Source organism: Mizuhopecten yessoensis, unplaced genomic scaffold, assembly GCF_002113885.1.
Source record: "Mizuhopecten yessoensis strain PY_sf001 unplaced genomic scaffold, ASM211388v2 scaffold917, whole genome shotgun sequence".
Lineage (NCBI taxonomy): Eukaryota > Metazoa > Mollusca > Bivalvia > Pectinida > Pectinidae > Mizuhopecten > Mizuhopecten yessoensis.
In genome coordinates, this window is record NW_018403786.1 from 1,520,476 (window position 1) to 1,537,396 (window position 16,921).

The window sequence follows — 16,921 nt, forward strand, 5'->3', positions numbered from 1 at the left end:
CCTGACCTCGAAAAGGGCGAATGTTACTCCCGTGCACAAACAAGTTTATCCATCTGTTCTCGGAAATTACCGTCCTATCTCTCTTTTGTCTATCATAGGTAAAATGATGGAAAGGTGTTTATATAAATATGTTTATAACTATTGAAATGACGAGTCCCTACTTTCATCTTGTCAGTCGGGTTTCAGATCCGGTGATTCCACTATGAATCAACTTGTATCTATTTCTAATGATATATTCCGCTTTAGATAATGATAAAGAAATTAGAATAGACTTCTGCGATATTAGTAAGACTTTCGAGCGAGTATTGCATCGTGGTCTTCTTTCTAAACACCAAAACTGTGGCATCACAGGTAAATTATTTGATTGGTTCTCGAGCTATTTACGTAATCGCTGCCAACATGTTGTCATCAATGGTAAACAATCAATCTTAAATTACATTTCTGCTGGAGTTCCTCAAGGGTCAATTCTAGGTCCATTATTGTTTCTAATTTGTAAATGACATCGTCGAAGATATTATTGTATATTATTGTATCATAAAGTTGTTTGCTGACGATACGTCTCTATACGTTATAGTGGATTTGCCGGATCTGAGCGCTAATCTCTTGAATGATAATCTAAACAAAATTCATGAATGGTCAAAACCATGGCTTGTCTATTTCAATCCTAGTAAGACAGTGTCAATGACAGTAAGTAGAAAAAATGACAAACCACTTCATCCCCCTTTGTATATGAACAACAACCCACTAACAGTGGTAACATGCCACAAACACCTTGGTGTCTTTATTTCGTCTATTGGATGGTGGATTGATCATGTTCAGTATATAATTAACAAAACTTCAACAAAACAGGCCTTTTAAGAAACCTGAAATTTTCCATTGACAGAAAAACGCTTCAAACTATTTATTTTACTTTTATTCGACCTTTGTTAGAATATGGGGACGTAATATGGGACAACATAACGTTAGGCCAAAGCCAACTGTTAGAAAATATTCCACTCGAAGCAGCCAGGATTGTAACTTGGGCCACTAAATTAACTAGTCATGAATGATTGTATTTAGAAACTGGTTGGGACCCTCTTATTGAAAGAAGACGAAAACATGAAATAACACAACTTCATAAAATCGTTCATGGTCAGTGTCCCTCCTATTTAACTTACATACTCCCCGCTCGTCATTCTGACATTCATTCTCACGATACTAGAAACGCGAATAATTTCTGTCAAATAAGATGTCGTACTAAACTCTATAAAGATTCTTTTTTACTTTCCTCTGTTGACTTATGGAATGCTCTTCCGGACAACGTTAAGCATAACCCATCACTTACTAACCTTAAGAAGTCTGTGTTTGTCAACTATCATCACAGTAATCTTGTTCCATCCTATTACTATTACTGAAATAGTAGATATGGCCAAATTCACCACGCTCGACTGAGGATGAACTGTAGTTCCCTTGATAATCACTTGATTTTACGTAAATTAGTTGAAAGTCCCATATGTGTTCTTGTAACCGTTCTGCTGAAACTAATGAACACTTTCTCCTCTTTTATCTTAACTTCGAACAATTAAGATTACAATGTTTTAGAAATCGTCCTCCTGGGAATAACTTAAATCTGCTGCTGTATAGAAATCCTGATATGCAAGGTCAATATAACTAGCTAAATATATTGCTAAAAGTAGACAAGGGACTAGGCACAAGTTAAAACAACTTATCAACGCCTTCTCCCAATATGCATTTTGAATGACATTACAATAATGACAATAAATATATACAATTGTTATTATAATTTGAACTCAAAATCCCTCCTGGATTTAATAAAGTTTTTCACATATCTAAACAAGTTTGAGAAAATGTCCACGGAAAATTGTTAATAGCCAAACTAAAGTATTTCTAAATTTAACGCAACATTCAAATTATTTAAATTTTGAACCAGAATACGTCTTTCGATTGTGAAAAGGTGACATTCCATAAAATAGTGAAAGACATTCTCACAGGGATGACCACAATTACAAGTTGCACTCCCAACAAGGTTAACTCTAAAAAGGTCATACATTTAATTAAGAGAACTACACTGGTGTCGGAGCTTAGTATGCAAAATATTAAGTTTACGATTTCCAATTTTAAAGTAAAAAGGTGGACTTTACTGAATATTTGATGTTAAACAGGATTTGAAGGAATTTATAGAGGGCAGGGATCGAACCGAATTTTCTAAGTTATTCCAACAATGAAGAGTAAAAGGCAGAAAAGAAGAAATATTAAGAGGCAGTCTGAAAAGAGAAATCCTATAGTTATTATTGTTACGTAAAGCGTAACGATTATTTCCTCCAGATCATGAGTTAATTTATCATGCATCTTATACAAAAGTTGAAGTTTACTCCATTTGCTGCGATTAGATAAAGTTTCAAGACCAGTTTCGTAATATAAAGTATTAATAGGGGTATATGCGGGAAGTCCTAATATAATGCAAGCAGCTTCACGTTGGGCTTTTTACAACTTTTCCGATTCAAACATAGTGCAACCGTCCCACAACTCACAAGCATATTCTAAAAAAGGTAAAATAAAAGTCTTGTATATTATTAAAAGAGCATCCCTACTTAATAAGTGTTTTAGTTTCCGTAAGATATTATTTTTTTTTCATAACGGAAGTGTATCTCCCATTTTGATGATCCCCCCATTTTGCATTCGAATTAAAAGCTACCCCTTACTGTTTATGATAATCTGTAAAGTTTAAGACTTTTCCATCAATTTCTAAATCTGCGTCTTCCTCGATATCAATTGAATTCGAAATAAACAATACATCTGTTTTTTCGGGATTAAAATTAACCTTTTTTTATCCAATATTTAAGTTGAAAAAAATCGTCTTTAAATCGTGGGATTGCGTACCAAGTTAATTGAAAGAAAAATATAAATAAAATCACGGAAAAAATTTACAAACATCGTACTATGAAAGGAAAAAAACCCAATAAAAAACGGTGTCTCTGTGCTCCAAAATGGCGGAAAGGATCATCCCAACTCAACCAGTTAGTGAACAGGGGTCTAAGATGGAAGTGTGGTCTCATATAACAATAACTGGATAAGTAATGCTGGTTTTAATTGTTATAATATAAAGCATTATTAGGGTAACCTTATCCCTTTTTTATATAGTTTGGTTGGTCACCAACTGATAAACCATTGCCAACCGTGACAATAACTGGATGAGTAATGCTTGTATAATAGTTATAATGCCCTTATAAAAAAAATCGTATTGTAACCATTATTCTAGCATTTCGTATCCAGGTATGTCACAGCTGGCAATGATTGATCAGTTTTGGACCAAAAATATGTACGAAAGATATGGAACTGATAAATGCCATATATAGTATTGGCCGGTCACGTTCATATGACAACTTTAGTTATGACTTGTTACAAATTTTAACTCATTCACCCCTGAAGACACATTTGAACTCCTCCGATTCAAAGGTTGGAATAGTTCATAACGAATTATATAGCAATACGTTTTCAATCCTAATGGTAACACAATTGTTATGCCTTGTCTACCTATCAGCTTATCTGGAAGACTACCCACGTTTAACCCTTGACCTTTCCTGAACTTACCACACGTCCTTTATCTTTTCTGTAGATTTCAAGTGGTACATACATTGTATGTCATCATTGTTATTGTTGTAAAATTATTCGGCATGGTAAAAGTAAGGAAACACGCATTGCTGATGCTGGTAGTCCTGTTGGGTGGATGTGTGGGCGGGGCACGCTACACCCCGGACTGGGACTCACTAGACACGCGACCCCTCCCCCTCTGGTATGATGGTACCAAGGTGGGAGTGTTTATCCACTGGGGCGTGTTCTCCGTGCCAGCGTTCCGGTCTGAATGGTTCTGGTGGGACTGGCAGGGCGCTAAGTATAACGACTGTATCGAATTTATGAAGGCAAACTACCCACCCGGCTTCACCTACCCAGACTTCGGGCCCAAGTTCACTGCATCTCGGTTCGACGCTGACAAATGGGCGGATATACTGGCAAACTCTGGAGCAGGGTTAGTGTTAATACCGCATTCTACCATTGGGAGCTGTATTTTGTGTTAATGATTTCTGCACGTTTTTTGTGTCGATGGATTTCAACGAAAATGAATCCAGTAAAGACATAAATACCGTTTAGCATCAGCGGCAGGCCTAGGTCGTTATAATAGGTGAAATATGATTTTGAGGTACAGTACGTGTCAGTTGTCCATTCCTTGGGGGTTGGTTATATATAATTTCTCTACTACCTGGAGGTTGTGACAAGAAATATCAACCCGACACGGGTAGTCTACAGAGTCAATGGCCGTCGAGGACTTGACCTTAACATATCTAATTCCGAGGGTACAGACTACTTGTTATACCCTAAAGGTAGCTTTTCTATTTCTCAGTTTAAAACGAAAAAGCTGACGGATTGTAAACAGAGCCTCATAGCTTTGCTTGATTATATCAAAACGCAACAACTTGGTAGTTTTCCAAGAACGTTAATTCATTGTCGTGTATGTATTTAAATGATTAAAATGATTTCAACTCATCTTGCTACTTCATTTCATCAAATTTTATTGACAAGATGTCATAATCAATTGGATTGAATAACAGGCAAAGCCAAATAAACTCTCTCCGTCAAATGGCCAAAGTTGAATAAACAAGGAGACATAATATTTTAGACATGTTGCAAATGAAAAAAATAACACAAACTAATTCATAATAACACAAGGCTAAGGGGAAGTAACTCATGAAGGATACATCTCACACACCTCATACACACTTACACACACATACAAGTACATGTACAAATACATTTATTTCAGCATATAAATACACTATCATAGACAGATATTGGCAGGCTTAGACCAAAAGTCCATGTGCATATATTGCACAGGTCACTGCTACCAACAAATGTTACAATTCAAAATAATAAATTCATTTAATACATAGAAAGTGTAATTATTTACAATGTCATGATAAGTACACGCAATAGACAGTAGTCATGCTCAACTAGAATCTCCTGGATGAAATATAGAATATATAGTATATTTTTGTATAACATCATGGCTTTAAGTCATATAAAAATTAAAACGACGGGATTTTCCAATAAAAATATGCACATCATCAAGTATTCTTCTATTTGTAAGCCCATCACAATCAGGACAGCCCTGGAGAAGAATGTTTTTATCAATGTGGTTGTGGTTTCCATAACTATTAAGAGAAGTGAACAAAGTTATTCTTTGATTATCAAAAATAGGATATTCCAAAAAGTAATGAGATACTGTTTCATGTTCAGCAGAGCAGGTACAAGCAGGACTATTAGTAAGATGGTCATGGTGTAAATCATAATTTAAATTACTGCAAGAGTTTCGAAGTCGACATAGAATAATACTTGCTCTTCGGTTACCTTCTGTTTTGAAAATTGAAACAGATTCACTATCATCTTGCTACTTCCTGTTAATCGCACGCTAGTTTCTAAGCCCTAAGAGAGACGGAAATATCGTTGACAGCTAATTCGGGAGACATCCTGGCGAAGGATAGGAGCATACTTATAGTTGTAAAACAGAGGATCTTGATCAGAGGCATACAGCTTTCCTTACAAGGTCACATGGTGTTAACCAGTATTAGATGTAAGGCAATACTGATGTCTTGATTCTTTATAGGTACGTGGTACTGACGAGCAAACACCACGAGGGCTACACCATGTGGCCTTCCCAGCATTCCTGGAACTGGAACTCCATGGACGTCGGACCGCACCGGGACCTTGTCGGTAGGTTTAATGTGACGCTAGTTTCAATAATTCCATTACCGTAACATTGAACGAGAGGTTAGAAACAAGTTCTCCCAGTATAAACATAATGATGCATGAATACTCAGTATCATTACATGCTAATAGAATGTCACTCGTTTTTAAATACTTGAGATGAGACTCACAGACAAATCTTTATTTTAGTAAATTGATTTATGTACATTGTACATGTACGATTCATGTAGAGATAGCGGTGAGCCATCATGTGGCTTGGAATTTTAATTCGAGTTCACATTAACAGTAATGATCATAGGTACGGTATTAGTACGTTATTTGTACACTCATTATCATTAAATGTATCCACTCCTTTGACAAACAAAATTGACGAAGAGAAAATGAATTCCAAGTATTTATTCATTACCAGATACCCAGTAAGAAGCCTTGTTAAATATAGCATCTAATATCGATGTACATTCTTATTTTCTAGGTGAATTTGCAAGAGCCATTCGGAACAAAACGTATATGAATTTTGGATTGTACCATTCCCTGTACGAATGGTTCCACCCATTGTACCTTGCCGACAAGGCAAACAATTTCCAAACCCAAGATTTTGTCAGGGTACGTGTTCTTATGATGTAGCTAAAACCAAGGACGGCAAAGTAAAATCAGAATACCCGGAAGTAATGGTTAACCATATAATGACTCGAGACTTGAAATTACACTGGAAAGCACAGACGTAGGCGACTCAACCCTGAGATTGGAAAATGTAGAGAAATTCACATGACTGCAACAACTAGGATAAGTATTTGTATCAACAGTTGCCAAAGGTATCTTTCCGTTTCCTCTATTTAAATATATGTTATTTTGTTTTCCATACAAACACATATATATCATTATCAATTACATTAAGACCGTGTTTAGAGATCCAACACAATTTCTCTCCGACGCCGATAGTAAAATATACCTCTGTGACAAGTGTTTATTATATATATATATATATATATATATATATATATATATAACGTGTTATGTTTCTACTAGGAGAAGACTCTCCCCGAGCTGTACGAAATTGTGAACAGGTACAAACCCGATATCATCTGGTCAGACGGGGACTGGGAGGCTTCCGACTCCTACTGGAACTCCACTCAATTCCTAGCCTGGCTCTATAACGACAGGTACAGCTTGGTCAATTTCAGAGTAGCGTGAACCATTCATGTATGGGGAGTTAGGGCTAGTTCAACAAGAGCACCGCAAACGAATGCATAATACGCCCGTCTGACCCTATCCAATGAGTTTTTGTTTGTTTTATATTTAAAGTACCTGGTAGCCAGTGTCATGTCTATGTGATAAAAATGCTTGCACTGATGCTTTTGTTGCTAAAGTCCAAAATTTACAAAAATAGGAAATATTTTCCCAAATAAAATCATTATTGTCCTTGTTAGACCCCACATGAACATCCATGCCAAAAATTAGGACAATAACACAGGATCTGACTGAACTGTACACCACTGAAGTCCCAAACACTGTACAATACTGAAAGAAGCTTGTGAATCGTGCCTGTCTGAAATGTGGGACATTTGGAGACTTTGGGGGTCAAAATTGATATGATTTCTCTCTCGATTATTTGTTATCAACACTTTGTCCTGACTGTGGCAACATGGTTTCTGTCCATAGCGCCTGTATTGAGGACACATATCGAGATCAAAGCTGAGTTAATCAACACTGTTTGTGTTTAGTTCGGGGGCAGGCCTTTCCTGCAAAACGTTGGCATACCCATGATGGTAATAGGCCATACCCTTCCCTTGACAAAGCAGTTTTTGTTTTTCTTATAAAGCTGACTTTACGGAAGATCTGAACGACTGGTAGCAGAGATCTTGATAAGTCCGTCCAATGCCGACCTTTCTATATCAAACCCTTACCTCAGTCGTTACTTACTAAATGAACACAATGAGAGGCTTATTACAAAGATCTCGGATTAGCGTTACGGTTTCTTTTTCTCCTAAAATTTCTCCTGTCTTGATAGTAATATCCCTGCTTCTCTAACCTTTTAACATATCGCATGTGATTCGATATTCACAGGTTTGCTCGGAAGAATACAATTCCCTGTGACAGGGGTGACTGCTGTCGTCCAAACATACACCAAATGGTTTTGAGAGGTGCAAATTATTGAAGAAAATAGGCCCGTTTTTAGATCGCAATCACATATTTAAATTCTGGTGTGACTTGGATACGTTTTTAATTTTACTCAAAAGTCACCTTGTGGCTTCGTTATCACTAATGGTTTCTCCCTTTCAGAACCTAACATAAAGCAGATAGAAGCAGAAGTCCCTTGCTCATATTGAACCCTTGTCTTTTTCTCCTTGCACCCCTTCAAGGGTTTTAGAATTTGAGTTGAAGGTACGGTTATATTGACATTTTTACAATTTTCATATTTTTAAAGCGATAGAAATTATGTATAGTGTTTTCGCGACAAAAGTCAATTAACGTCGGCGCTGATCTCAATTACGTTATATAGGTGTGTTTTTTTCTGCAGTAAATTTTATACAAGGTAGCATGGTTCATGTCGTATTTCATATTCTCAAAGACGAAGTCGACTTTATCACTCTGTAAAATATGTTATATCGTGCGTTCTTTTATTTTCAGCTCGTACGTTTATAATTAAGATAAACATAATCAGGGGAGTGTCATTTTAACCGAAAGTCGACCTAAATCCCAAAACATGTAAATTTACTCTGAACACTTTAGTACCGGTTCAAATATAGCTTTGACACATACTCAGGTCCATGTGGCTCTTATATATGTGTGTGGTAGAGGCGATTTTTGCCGTTATGAATTTTAGAGTTATACAGACCTCTGTATATCGTGACAATGTGTCATTTAGCTAGCGGAGATAGTTTATCACCTTGCAATTCCATTCAATAATACCGTGCGTTATTTGTATCCTTTTAATTCCGGTATTTAGTTACAAATCACTTGTGATCTGTTTGTTGTCTATTTTGCTGCCATAATGACGGAAGTGGTTTAATTTTGTTAGCCGCTTTGTGATTGGCTGTTCGTCTTGGGTTCAGCCAATCGTTCTTCTCGTAGGATTTTGTTTAGTGGCGTCTTGTGGTTAGATACTATTTTCTCGTGTATTAAGTCGGGTAGTTTGAGGTGTTCGCTCTGTCTGCTGGATAACCGAAATACGCGGTAGTGAAGCGGACGTAAAACCTATCAATCAATCAATCAGGTGTTCGCTCTCAGTCCGGCGGATGGGACTAAAAAATGGTGGCCCGTGTGAGAACTGTCCAATATCGCACGGAAAAGATCCTTTTTTTTTCGAAAAAGAGTAGGCGTGATCACGCCGACACAGAGGATAGGATTTATTTTCGGCCGTTAAAACAAGGTCCTCTTTATTAGAAATTTAGAAGGACTTGTCTCAATTGCCTTTCAGGCTTCAGGTGTCGTCCGGTCTTTTCTTTTCTTCTTTCTATATCCTATGCATTTCTCGCTGCACTGTCTATACAGTGATGTAATCATGTCACATCTGTTGTTAAGGAGCTCATTCTGTTCTCCTTCCATCGGCTGGTCGTGGTTTTCTAGAGCTAGAAACCTATTCCTAAACTGAAGGGTAAATTCCGTTCCTACACCTGCATCCTTTAGTCTATCCACGTCTGCGACCTTTGGGCTGTGGACCAGTGCTTCTAAGCTTGCTTACACCATGTGATGGTTGCTACCAACATCAGCTCTTCTCCTCACCTTGACGTCCATAAGTGCACGTCGCCACGTCCCGCTAATCATCAAATGGTCTATTTGATTCTTGCCTGGTTCACTTGGGGAGCACCATGTCAGCTTGTGGATCAGTCGATGCTGAAACAAGGTCCCTCCAGAGACCAGGTCATTCATGTCGTTAAGTCCACCGTTTTCTCTCCGTTGTTGTTCATGCTACCACATCCATGTTTCCCCCTTGCCCTGTCATCCTCTGTACCCTCATTCCCCACCTTCGCTATTAGATCACCCATGACGACTATGAGATTGTGCTTAGCTGTCTTTTCCATTCCTGCCTGAAGACTATGGTAGAAGCTGTCGTTGGTCTCGTCTTCGATGTCGTTCGTCGGGGCATAGCTCTGGATTACAGTGATGTTGATGTGCCTCCCTTTCAGTGGATAAATTTCATTGATGTGCCTCTTGTCAGACGACTGCTGACAGGCTCCCATTCTGGCAATCATCGCTCTACTCCCCTTTTCAAGATTTATGCCACTCCTTCTGTATGTTGGCCGTCATCTCCATCCAAGTATAAAAGTGTCTCACCCGTTACTGTCGTCTGTCGACCTGATCCTGTCCATCTGCATTCGCTCACACCCATGATATGTAGGTTGTAGCGCCCATCTCTCATGTTACCTGTGCAAGCTTACCTTAATCGTACATAGTACCATGTGGCATGTGACTTGCTGACAGAACCTACTTGAGACGGTAAGCTTTCCCGGCATTTACAAGAGGCACCGTAGTGACATTAATATCTCTCGCCGGGAGCTTTATCAGCATTTGACCCAATAACTATATAAACTAGTCAGTATTTGGTAAAGGTAACCTCAACCCATTTGTGTGTGAACTTTATAGTATTATTATGACTAAGGCTAATGACCAAAGCTAGAATCATCTCATTGTAAATATCATCATCTTTTTGTTAAATATTAAATTGTTAAACTTTATGTACAGCTCGTTGTGGTTTTTTTTTCATTCTATACCATTGGCACACCGAACCTAGGCGTAGTAGGTGCTGATACAACTAGGTGGCGCCACTTCGAAAACCCTCTTGTAAATGCCCCTTGCCCTACTTAATGTGTATACGTCATATTCTTACCCAGAATTCCCGTTTCTCGTATCGTCAGATATTTTTGATAATATTAATTGATAAAACCCCAGATCTAGAATAATGTGTTCTCACCCTCTATTAAAACTTTTATCATTTTTATTATGCAATGAAGGATGCACAACTTCACCTGTACCAGCTTACAAACGCACAAGGTGCAATCAACTGTTGTTTATTTGGAAATACGATCACAAAATCCTCGATGCCATTTTCTCGCTTCCCATGAAATGGGCTATCTGGCCTACGCTATATGCGTCAGAAAGCCAAAATTCACAGCGAATTTGTAAATCATTATTTATCATGCAGTGTGACAAGTAACGAGTACTCATTAAACTGGGGAAGAAAATTCTTTTTATCTTTCGCATATTACATGATGCTCCTGATTGTTGTTTCAGTCCAGTGAAGACCACAGTGGTGACTAATGACCGATGGGGAAGTGGGGACATCTGTAAACACGGGGGCTATTTCACCTGTTCTGACCGGTACAATCCAGGTACGTGTACGGACCGGTGCAATCCAGATACGTGCACTGACCGATACAATCCAGGTACGTGTACTGACCGGTACAATCCAGGTACGTATACTGACCGGTACAATCCATGTACGTGTACTGACCGGTACAATCCAGGTACGTGTACTGACCGGTACAATCAAGTACGTGTACTGACTGGTACAATCCAGATACGTGTACTGACCGATACAATCCAGGTACGTGTACTGACCGGTACAATCCAAGTACGTGTACTGACCGGTACAATCCAGGTACGTGTACTGACCCGTACAATCCAGGTACGTGTACTGACCGGTACAATCCAGATACGTGTACTGACCGGTACAATCCAGGTACGTGTTTTGACCAGTACAATCCAGGTACGTGTGCTGACCGGTACAATCCAGGTTCGTGTGCTTGCCGGTACAATCCAGGTACGTTTACTGACCGTTACAATCTATGTACGTGTACTGACCGGTACAATCCAGGTACGTGTACTGACCGGTACAATCCAAGTACATTTCGTAACAGGTACGATCAAGGTACATATACTGACATGTTATGTAAAAGCATTCTACACTCTAGTTCGAAATACAGGCAAGGTATATACTGTATAAGTATTATTTAATAAAAAAAATATCCATTTGTAGCAGGTAAGTATAGAAAAATAAGATCTAACGACCGACTAAAAAACAAGTTGCTTGAAAGCAGCTTGTTTTTTAGTCTGTAGTTAGATATAATTTTCTATACATAAGAAAATAATTACAGCATGGTCTAATATGAGCACTGGATCCGAACAAATATTCGCTGAATGCGTATATGATATATATATGGAAGTGTCTATATATAAAACGTTACTACTTAAGTGCTTTTCTAGCATAGCTTTGTATTGTAGGACTACGATTAATATTACAGTGCTGTGTACGTATCGGATACAAATTCTATTAATGTCTCACTATGTGGGTTTTAATTTTGTTGACACGTTAAGTCTTTGGCCTTTGCATGACCTATCACTGATTGAGAAAATCAACCTATCGTTGTGTAGGCCAAAACGCAATGCGTTAATGGGTGACCGACGGCAACAATTGTTTTCAGATTATACGAAGTTCAACCATTGTCACATCTACGTTAACTTGCTATGCATGCCTACATTGAGATTGTATGATAAAATCAATTGAGAAATAATTCCAACTGTGTACGGGGTATTGAACCCCCTACATCATCCTGGGGCACTCACCCAGTGTATTAAGTATGTTCCAGGCTATGTTGCAAATGTTACAAGTACCGAGCAGGAAAAACTTTGATAATTGCGTTGTGTATATATTTATACGGATTAATGTGAAACGTTTCTTGGGGGAAAATGTAAAGATAATTGCAGGGGACGGAAACGCAATAAAAAAATGTAACATGTCAATTATGTTAAACAAATAGCATTAATATCTTATATATATAAATGCAAAATATGTCTTAAGTTTTAAGCGATAGATTTTAATTTATTGATAGTTGGTATATTTTTATAAGATTTCTTGCTTAATAAATATATGGCAAGCCAACTTAAAACTTAAGTCAAGTTATAAAAGATACATTATTAAATATATAAAATATGATATGAAATATATATGATATAAAAGTTCATATATAGCATATCTTACATTAGACTAGCTACACGTACCAGCCCCTAAGTTTTTATGACGAATTTCTCAACTGCGTTTTACTACAAGCTTATCCTCCCCTAGTTTAGAACTTAGTTGAGACATCCAAGTGATCAAAATGATTTGTTATCTTTTACTTAATAACTCAATATTCTAGAGACGGTGGACAGTTTAATAGTACATGAACACACCCAAATTTGACATATATGAAATATGGCTAGATTTGTTAAGCTAAAACGATTTACTCAGGTTTGTTTCTGGTTTTAAGTTTGCATGTTAAATATAATGTAAGACATCTTGATGACAAATGCCATGATATCGAAGTCAAAATCAAGGAATGCCAAGTTCTGATAAGGAGAACCGAGGCAGTGACGATGTCGATAGATGTATCGGGCAACGAATAATTTTCAGTGAGACAAAATGGCACCATAAAAATTTGTCCATACCCTTGATCAACCTTCATCGTAAACATTCGAAATCTACCACTGAAATCGTCATATATGGAGGAAGCCAGTAAAGTATCGAATAAATGGTAAAATGTAGGAGGTGGGTAAAGTGGTTGAAAAATTGAAATTGCCACACGTATCCTTTATCATAGTACCGTTTACCGTAATGAGGGCAAATTTATCATTACAGCGCACATTAATAAACAACATAATATACACAGTGATTAAATGTAAAGGGCGAAATTTAAACTGGGTGAATACGGATTTTACCGGCTGATGGCGAAAGTAACTGGGCGAAAATTTCCCGTTATACAGCTCATCTATCCCTGATTGCCATGCTAAGGAGTATGATAACTATATCCTTAATTTAAGGATTTCAGGAGAGTATTTATACAATCGACGTGGCTAGTAGTTTTCTTTGTTAATCTAAAGGCAAACTGAAACTCACATTGTCCATATATCCGATCGTGAAATTGCAGGAAGTGACAAAAAAGATTTTGTGGCATGACCTGAAAAGTCCTCGGATGAATTTAGACTTATTTGTTATCAAAATAAGTCTTAATTGATATGGCAATAATCTGCTACTCATTCCTATATATTCATCCTCATAATGTTAAATTTTGGCGATTGTGTTTTTCACAAAATGTACGATTAAACAGTCAACCAACATATGCTTGTTAGGTTTTCGCTTTTAGCGTTCTTTTAGTTTGATATTAAGTATTGTAGTGAAGAGAAGAAAAGTCGCCCATCAAATTTTCCCATTGGTAAAAACTTTTTTTTAGGAAAAGATGTTCAATGTTGATTAAAAAGATCTGTCAAGAACCTTAATATTTTCACTCCATTAATTCCACTTCTTGAGGACACAGCGTCGACCGTAATCCTGATTAAATACTGCTTAGAATGGTAGTAAACAAAATGGTAAAGATGACTTGTCAGCGCAACTAGCAGAAACACCAATGATATCGAGGCTGGCCAGTGCCCTTGTTATATATAACTGGTATTCCGTCTTCTGAATATATCATATTTCCATGATTTTCACGCAAGCGTACTTTTTGTTATATATCAAATGATAAGGATCAAGTTACAGAGGCAAATTTCGAGCTGCAAATTATTTTCAAAATGGCGGTTTTATTAGATTTAACCCACCCTCAAAATGAATTCACTTCAGTTGCCTTTCGTTTTGCCCTGTGTCTGCCGTAGTATTCCATTTCCCAATTTCCGTACATTATTACATGCAACATTCTCCTTTTGCTTCCGTATTTTCCACAGGCGTCCTTCAAAACCATAAATGGGAAAACACTATATCATTGGACCGGAAGTCGCGGGGATACAGACGAGACATTGAGTTATCAGACGTTGTTTCAATAAAAGAACTCATAGCCAAAATTGCAGAGACAGTGAGGTGAGGTTTAAATCCCAACCAAAGATTCGAGAAACTTGTTACTCCTTCTGTTTTATTTGTTATGCTTAATGATATAAATATAATAAGACATTGTATTTTGTAACAGTGCAAGATACAGATTACTGTTTAGAACTCTATGTATATTGAAAATTATAACAGCGTTTCTGTCCGATCTTGGGTCTCCCAAAACCTGGTAGATTAGCAAATATCAAGCACAGGGCGTTGTAGATCAGAAAACAATTCTTTACTGCCTACGTGTAAATTTGGTTTTGGTTTGATAGGTCCGATAGGGCAATGCAAGGTATTTTCAATGCATTGATGCTACACACAGTGACTTACACAAGTATTATACAGTTGCGGTGGTAACCTGCTTGTGAACATTGGTCCCACGCTAGACGGTAACATTCCACCCATATTTGAAGAGCGCCTGCGACAGATGGGGGCGTGGTTGAAGGTCAATGCGGAAGGAATATACGGAACACAGTCATGGCGCTATCAGAATGATTCAGTGACCCCGGGAGTTTGGTATGTAGTTCATAAATCTCTTGTCAAAATCTCTCATTTGCGTAATATCTTTAATCAAATAAATCTGCTTTTGAAAAAGACGCTTTCTCAAAATTTTCCATAAATTAATATATATTTTTAATCTACTGTGATATTTCTGTGCAATTTAAACAAACATCATCGAATCATTGCGTTACCGGTTTGCAACATATTCGTCCATGTCTCTTTTCTTTCTTTCTTGTCAGTAACTCCATCAAATATCTTTGTTAGGGTGTAAAACCTTCCCTGAAATTTATCTTTTAAAGTAAAAAAAACTTTTCTAGTCTTTCTGTTATGTTTCCTATTCTTGAAGGTCGTGTACAATCTTACCAATATAGGTCGAGAACAATCTGATTATTGTGTAGAATTGAAGTTCATGAAAAGGCTTACCGTTTATAAGTTTCCCCTGAAAGAATTCGTATACCATATTTTGCCATCAAGTAAATATCCGTTCAATGCATCAGTCTATTTACCTCGAAACTCATTAAACGGTGTAAAAGGTTATCGGAAAACTTAAAACTGTTTTGTTACTTTAAATACAATAAAGAAATACCTTTCATAACAAGATATATTGGTTGTTGTCCCAGTGCTGCGTTGAAGAAATGACTTCTTTTCAATAAGTTAAAACTAGATGTACATGTGTACTACCCATCGTATGAAATTGATACTTAATACAAAAACAAACATTTCCTTTGATTTTATCGACAAAAAATCATCGATCGAACGATCATTACATATATTTGTTTACGTAATCGGATATAAATGTCCTCGTTCAATATAGTTCAACTTTTAGGTTTATTTCAGCTCTCTAGACATGAACTGTTTTCACCTACAGGTACACATCACTCACAATCAAAACAACTACCGCCGTCTACGCCATTATCCCCGTCTCTGATATTAAAAACACTTCTCGACTGCACCTCGGCTCCCCAGTGGTACGAGACACCACCCAAGCATTTGCGTACTTATTGGGCTATGATCAACAGGTACCATACAGTGCCCCTTCACCGGATGGAGGAGTCTACATTGACGTGACTTCCATCCCCAACAGCTACCTCACTGACCCCCCATTTAACTGGGCCTGGGTCATCCGTATGCTAGGACTTGATAATGTATGATGAACCAAGACTGGTACACATGTATACGATGTGAAACACCAACTCTTCCAATCTCTTTAGAAAATAAATGATTATAAATGTGTTATATTGACATCTTTAATTACCTTTTGTGGACATAGTACAGACATCAAGCGAATTATAAGAACGTTCCAGTAGTTGAATGCAGATTTGTAGAAAAACAATTGCAGATATTAGGATAAACAGCCGAAAGTGAAAGAATAAGAGAGGGCCCGTAATTATATTATAGTGAATTTGCTTACTTTCGGAATGACTTTTCTCCAACACTTTCATTTATCCCCATCGAGAATTGGACTTTCAATTGGTCAAAGGTCAATAGACATTGTATCTGCAAGGTGTTATATGTTATATATATATATAAATATCTTAACGTCTTTCAATTCTTCTCTTGGTTTATCCTTGGTGCGTATAAATTGGCGTATACGCAGTAAATAAATGGCTCGGCGCATTGATACTTGTTTCAAATATTGCGCCGCGCACGCTTCAGCGAAATAACAGTCCAATTAAAACGATTGCTTGGTTCCTTCTTCAACTAGATACATGGAAAATATTCGGTATCCGTTATGTCTTATTATACAACAAAGGAATGCTCCTTATTGCATGGATGCACATTCAAATTTCTTTGACAGTAACGTAAACAATGGCGGCTTCGATC

General features: G+C 37.4%; 1 protein-coding gene across 1 annotated transcript; it reads left to right on the forward strand.

The window, feature by feature from the left end:
* The first annotated feature begins 3,652 nt into the window (after nt 1–3,652).
* On the forward strand, nt 3,653–16,324 carry LOC110454991 (alpha-L-fucosidase-like). The gene is made up of 8 exons (XM_021504856.1): nt 3,653–4,027; nt 5,660–5,766; nt 6,233–6,363; nt 6,787–6,920; nt 10,993–11,090; nt 14,455–14,587; nt 14,942–15,112; nt 15,966–16,324. The coding sequence occupies exons 1-8, from the start codon at nt 3,675–3,677 to the stop codon at nt 16,246–16,248; spliced, it is 1,410 nt and encodes a 469-aa protein (XP_021360531.1). The 5' UTR covers nt 3,653–3,674; the 3' UTR covers nt 16,249–16,324.
* Nucleotides 16,325–16,921: the final 597 nt, after the last annotated feature.